This window comes from Amblyomma mixtum, unplaced genomic scaffold (assembly GCF_055824585.1).
Source record: "Amblyomma mixtum isolate Tamu unplaced genomic scaffold, ASM5582458v1 scaffold_29, whole genome shotgun sequence".
Classification (NCBI taxonomy): domain Eukaryota; kingdom Metazoa; phylum Arthropoda; class Arachnida; order Ixodida; family Ixodidae; genus Amblyomma; species Amblyomma mixtum.
In genome coordinates, this window is record NW_028317726.1 from 254,343 (window position 1) to 261,073 (window position 6,731).

Below are 6,731 nucleotides of genomic sequence, written 5' to 3' on the forward strand. Positions count from 1 at the left end.
TAGAATGAGCTAATACTCTTTAATCTGTATTTATGTATTATTCAATGCTTGTTACGAACGACCTCTGTTGTCTTTTCTTTCATTCATTGGTTGCATATGCTTGCTTCAGTTGATTGTAGTTTTGTGTAATATCTTCTATTCATATAAAATGTACATTTTTTTTCTTATGTTGACGCCTGGGTACGCTATTTTGTGCACTTATTGCATGGGCCCGAACTAGCAGCTTGATATAGGCCCAGATGCTTTTATCACCCTGTTTGTATAACCTTCATTCAAAGTGAATAAACTGAAACTGAAAGCTTCATCAGCAGTTGCCAGATTACGCAGAGCCGAAGGCTATGCACTGATTAACATTTTTTGTTCTGCCGCAAGGAATTCAGTTGAGCCTATCAGTTGCACTAATGTGAATGTGCACGTCACGTTAAACGCAACAGTCGTCCTTTACACGAACCCAGAGTTACTAAACTCCCAAACTAGCATCGACTTTTCGCACCACCCCGCCTGGCGCTGAAATTCACAGTACCACCGTGGCGGCTACAGTGAGTTTGTTACTGCGCAAAGCAGGGCTACTGCGTCCCCCCCTCCCCCCAGTTCCACCTCCCAACGTATGGCGTGACTCGGTGGCTGAAGCCTCGGCACGCCACATCCAGATGCAGAGCTCAGATGTGCACTCTAAACAAGAATTAGCCCATTTGGTAACAAAAAAATAAGGAGTTAGCTTTCCTCCAGCGCACTCCCGATAAGTTGAAGGGTACGCTTCCCAGGTACCAGGGTAGACTTTGATCACTAACTATAAGAAATGCTTGCTCTGAGCTGCGGAGGTATATTCCCATCGCAAGGCATATTAACTTGACGCAGTTTGCTTTGGAAGGAGGCTTTCTAAACGTCACACCGGAGATGTTGAGGAAGAGATTGAAACTTCGGTTAAAATCTTCGTAATTGCTACAACTTCACGCGTTTTCAAGAGGGAAGTTGTTTCTGTTGCCAACCGTCGGTATTCCGTATTTCTGGTGAGGAAAATCCGCAGGGATTGGGCAGCATATCTGGACTTTAAAAGGAAGTGCACGCGACACCGCGAAGTTCGTGGCACCGGCTGGTAGACTCAGCCTAATGTTTGATATGCAACGTAGATGATAAGAAAAAGAACATTTCTAATTTTTTAATTCATTATTAAATTAGAGGAAACTAAATAGTGCGGTGACAGCACTGTGTTCCAGACCAAAGAAAGTGAGATATTGACTCAGTTGCTCTAAACTGGTACAGGGAAGTTGACAGAGCAAATAGTATGCCTACGCACCTTCGGTATAGCGCCACCATTACACACCTTTAGCATAGCGCTGCGCCACTGCGCATCCGCTGATTGGTCCGACCAACAGGGTTCAATGTTTTTGACGGGAGCGTGGCGCCATCTGGCGCGCTCAGGACGACCTACACATGCCGAGTGTCGGCTTGCGATACGTGTCATGCTAAAGGTATCTATTATCTTTATAATCGAGTCCCAGCTCAAAGCTGTCACTTTGTGCGAGAGAGTGGTGTTGGAGCGCTCTATACACGCGGGCGGCAGACTGAACAAAGACCGCACTACGCCGAACGCTCACATGTGCAGAGGTAGTTGTGCGTGTTACGGTCTGCTTCAGTGCTTCCCAAATGAATGAATGGATGAATAAGGCTGAACCCCTTAAATCAGGCCGTAGATTAAGCCACCTAGCCATGACTCGTGAAATTTCACTAGTCTTGATTCCAGCCACCAGTCAGATAACCTTCGTGGCCGCGATGGCGGCGCCACATTGCGGTTGTAAAGGGAACGAAGGCCGTGACATGTTTCCTGAGGCCAGTTTTCACCGAGTGTTCACTCTTTATCAAAATTAATCTCTCTATGCTGCTCTGCACATAAGCTAGAAGGGGCCTGCTGACATAGGCCGCCCTCCTTAACGAGTAAAACGGGATGTATAGTGTATAATTTCCTCGAATTATTGCTAACGAAGCGCACGCGGGCTGCGGTTGCCTTCGGTACACTCGCAACCACTCTTGAGAGCTTCGAAGTCAAGCCTTATCTTCTTACGACCCTGTCCTGATCTGATACGGGCAGATATGATAAAGACGACGGAAAATTTGATAACGGTCGTTCAGACAGACGGCAGTATCAGTTGAGCGTGCGCAGGACGCTCTCTGTCAGGACACTTGACAACATGCCCCCAGCAGTGCCGCCCGGAAGCATGCAGACAGTGTTCGGTTTCGGCACCGGCCTCGACTGGCGGCCGACGTGTTTCGTGAATCCGTTCCCGTCGACAAGAGTGTGCAGTGTCTGTGGTCTCGTCCCTCCTTTGGTGGCAACTCTGCCATGCCGGCACCTCCTCTGCCAGCCCTGTTACGACGGCGCTGGTGCCAAGCGCAGCCATTGCCCACTGGACAAAGAGTCTTTCCAAGAGGAAGACGTAGTGTGGTCGACCTTCGGCAGGGGCAGCGTCCTCGGCAGAAATGTACGCTGCTGGAATGCCGAGCACGGCTGCGACGCCGAGGACGTGGCATCCGCCATGTTGGAGCACTTCGCCAACGCCTGCCAGTTCCACGCCGTGAGCTGCCCCAGATGCAGCGAGATGGTCCGGCACCAGGACATTGCGGAACATCTGGAGGGCGATTGTATACCGTCCCGCGCACGTGAACCAGAAGAAAATTTTGCCAACGCCGTTATGGAAGTCAAAGGAACGCTGGAAAAAGTACTGGAACAAAATGCTGCCATGTGCACGAAGCTGGATTCATTCGAGCACCATCTACGCCCTGAGAGCGAAAACGCCGTGGCATCTCAGACCACGAATATAGCCAGCGCAGTGACAGACGCTCTAGATAACAGGATTTCGGTGCTTAGGGCCCAGTCCGAGACGTCGTTAAATGAACACTGGCGCGAAGTCGCTTCGGAAATCAGGGATGCGCTGGCCGGAAACGAGAGGACCATGAAAGAAGTGATCAGGCAGGAGTGTGAGCTAACCATGCTGTGTATGAAGGACAGGGACGTAGAATCCTTGTGTGAAGACCTGCCGCTGGCAGGTGGCAGATGTTTATCAACGGAGATGTTAGCTAGGAAACAGGCGGCATTAGGAGACGACGAGGCGAGAGCTGTTGAACGGCTGGCGGCTGCTTCTCTCAGCATCGCTAGTGACTTGCTGAACAAGTCGGTTCCGTGCGAATGGACCATAGGCGACTGGGATGGATTTCGCACGCAGACACTTCCTTATCCATTTTGTCCATGCAGCGAAGGCCAGCCTAGCTACCACTATGGATACCTCATAGTTCCAGGTCTATGTTTTGGTCGCCACAAGGTTTGGCTTTGTGTGTACATACTCGAAGGCTTGTTCGACAAATTCCTGAAGTGGCCCATGGCTAAGTTTGTTAAGCTGCTGCTCATCAATCCTTGCGACTGCACCAGAAAAATAACTCTATGGAGCGAAATTCGATCAGCTGGAAAACATACCCCTCGGAGGTTCGGTAAAGAAGTTGTGTTTTTTGGATATACGGATGCTGTATTCTATGGGGCCATGAGGACACACGGCTTGGTTGAAAACAACAAGCTCCGCCTGCGGCTGGAATTTGTTGAATCGTAGCTCAGTCTTCTGTTCTGTTATTTTTTTTTGCCAAGTTCTATTCTGGGCATCTCACTGTTGATTCCCGATATCTTGATTTACTGTGTGTCGTAAGGATGGGCGTCCGGATATTGTTGTGTGTGGTGCACTGATGACGTGTTTTTTTATCTGTTCTTGTATCCAGTTTGAATATTGACGAATGTTAGTGAAAAAAAGTAAAGGCGTTATTTTCATTCCTGTTTTATTTTCTTTATTGTCTCTCGCACATTGTGCGAAACAGATTACGCTATTCATGCTCTCTGTTGAGCAAGGGGACAGTCTTATTCCACTGGAATCGGGGTGGTTCTAATCACATGAGATAGGATGAGAACAGAGTGTAGGAGCGATACATGGCTGCAGAGCTGCTCTGTGCTCCCAGCAGGATCAGTGTTTCTCTGTGGTGGGCCATCTTGCGCTGTAAAGCATGCAAGCGATGAGAAAAATTCAAGGGGCACTTTGTTGGCCTAAAGTGCGGTGAGGCGAAAGCCTTAAACGCAGTGTTGCTGCTTGTGTCACTGATATGTGGTTAAGATGTTAAGCTTCGCCTCTAAGAGTGGAACGCGACAGCGTCTTGCAACGCTGCCAGGGAGTCCACAGAACGCCATCGCCCGTTCGGTTCTACGCCTTGCTCGTCGGTAAATTAGTTTTTGAGGAAAGGAAATGTATCTGTCTCGCATATCTCTGTGGACACCTGTACCTCACATGCGCGTAATGTGAGGGCTGTGCGGTGGCCCTGAGATCTTGTACGGTCCAAACTCACTTGCTTAATAAAGTTTTCCATCCATCCATGTACCTCACTGTAACGGGAAGGGAGGAAGATGGGAGTGAATGAAGACACCGTATTCACTAGACGCGCCTTTGTTCATTCTGAACTATCGAGCAGGCACGACGCAGTGGTAGCATGCTCGTCTCGCACTCCAGAGACCGGGGTTCGATTCCCGAACTCAACCAATTTCCTACTCGGTTTTATTTATTTATATGGCCTGATTAGAAAGGTTAATTAGGCTAATTCGGTAAATTAAGCAATTAACTAAACTCATTCCCACTTACTTGGAACATCACTATACGATCCCTTTAATTGGTTGCATGGTTACTAGGAGGAGGAGGTAAACTTTATTGAAGAAGAGGTCTTAGGCGCGGATTGGGGTCATGTTCCCCTCCCCGCGATGGGCTCCTCTTCTAGGCCGGACGCCAGGTGGCCGACCGACGATGTCGTTCGGCGACCTCTTCGGCTCGCTCTGTGGCTCGAAGTTGAACCTCCGGGTCCGAGCTGAGCAGCGCGGCCTCCCACTGAGATTGGGTAGAGAGCTGCAGACTGTGCGATGGCTTGTCTTGAGTACATGAGTATAGGATGTGCGGTGTGTCTGCCTTTTGGTGCCCACAGAGAGAACAGACGGGGCTGTACTGCTCCGGGAACCATATGGAGTACATGTATGGATTAAAGAAAGTGTCTGTTTGGAGCTGCCGCCAACTGACTTGTTGTGTTTTACTGAGGGATTTATGTGGATCTGGGAAGATCTGTCTTTCTTTCTTGAAGTGGGTAGTAATTTCTTTGTAGGTTGTCATTCGCTCCTTCGCCGACCTGAGCTCGGGGTAGCGCACCTCCCGGTTAACCACGAATCCTCGGGCAAATTGGTGCGCCGCCTCGTTTCCAGGATGGTCCGAATGGGCGGGGACCCAGATCAATGTTATCTGGCGGGTATTGGAGATTTTTTGTAAGATTTTGATGGCTGCTGAGTGGGCCCTTCCTTTTGCAAAATTTCGAATTGCTGTTTTGGAGTCACTTATGATGTATTTGGCAGTGGTGGAGGTAATGGCTAGAGCTATGGCAGCTTCTTCGGCCTCCTCCGGAAATTTTGTTTTATCTATTGTCGCCGATGCAAGGGGAGAACCTCGATGATCGACAACTGCCAGAGAAAAGGCGTCTCTGTCCGCATGTTCTGCCACGTCCACGTGCGCCGTGTCTTTCTGAACTGAAAATCTTTCGTGAAGTTTTTGTGCCCTAGCCTTTCTTCTGTCCGTATCGTAGTGTGGATGCATGTTTTTGGGCAGAAGAGGGACTGTTAAGTGTTCGTGCACGTGTCTTGGAATTGGCAAGGTGTGTGTACGGATTCCTTCATATTGTATTCCTGCTTTCTTTAGGATGAAACGTCCCGTTTCAGTGCCTGATAGTCTTTTATATTGTGCGGTGAGGTGTGCTTCTATCATTTCCGCTAAGGTGTTATGAATACCTAACTGTAATAGTTTTTCATTTGGAGTATGACGAGGGAGGTTGAGCGCAATTTTGTAGGACTGTCTAATTAGAGAATCCAGGTCGTCTCTTTCTCTCACTGTGAGGGTGACGTATGGTGTAGTGTAGTTGACTCTGCTAAGAACGAAGCCTTGTATTAGTTTCCTGGTCTCGGCTTCTTTAACTCCTCCTCGCTTATTCGCGATGCGTCTGATGAGGAAGGAGATTTGGTTGACAGTGTTTCTCAGTTTCTTAATTAACGTGTCGTTTTTTTGGTTTGACTGTATCAGCATTCCTAAGATTCTTAGTGTTTCCACTTCTGGGATGGCTGCCCCTTCCGCGTAGATTTTGATCTCAGGCGCTTTATTTTTCCTTTGACGCTTTGGGTGTAGGATGAGGACTTCAGATTTTTTGGGGGAACACGCAAGTCCTGCGGCTTGTGCCTCCTCTACTACTACATCGGCCGCTTGTTGTAGTGTATCTTGTATTGTGGCGATACTCCCCTTGGTGGTCCAAAGGGTGATATCGTCCGCGTACAAAGAGTGTTCTAGGTCTGGGATTTTTGCGAGTGCGTGTGCCATTTTGATGAGGGTTATATTGAATAAGAAGGGGGAGAGGACCGATCCTTGCGGCGTTCTTCTGTCTCCTAAGCTGAAGGTGTCGGATTTAATTGCGCCACTTTGAATTTTAGCCGTTCTATCGGAGAGAAAGTCCTTGATGTAGTTAAACGCTCTTTCGCCCAATTCAACGGTGAAAGAGATTCTAGGATTGCTTTGTGTTTGACTTTATCAAAAGCTTTTGTTAAATCTAGAGCTAGGATTGCCCTGGTGCTCCTTTCTTGCTCCTGAGATAGGACTTCGTTTGCTAGCCTGAGCATCGTGTCC

The 6,731-nt window shown here is 48.6% G+C and overlaps 1 protein-coding gene across 1 annotated transcript; it reads left to right on the forward strand.

Moving 5' to 3' along the window:
* The first annotated feature begins 2,216 nt into the window (after positions 1 to 2,216).
* On the forward strand, positions 2,217 to 3,730 carry LOC149324471 (uncharacterized). The gene has a single exon (XM_089565495.1). It carries the CDS (start codon positions 2,217 to 2,219, stop codon positions 3,597 to 3,599), a length of 1,383 nt encoding a protein of 460 aa, XP_089421621.1. The 3' UTR covers positions 3,600 to 3,730.
* Positions 3,731 to 6,731: the final 3,001 nt, after the last annotated feature.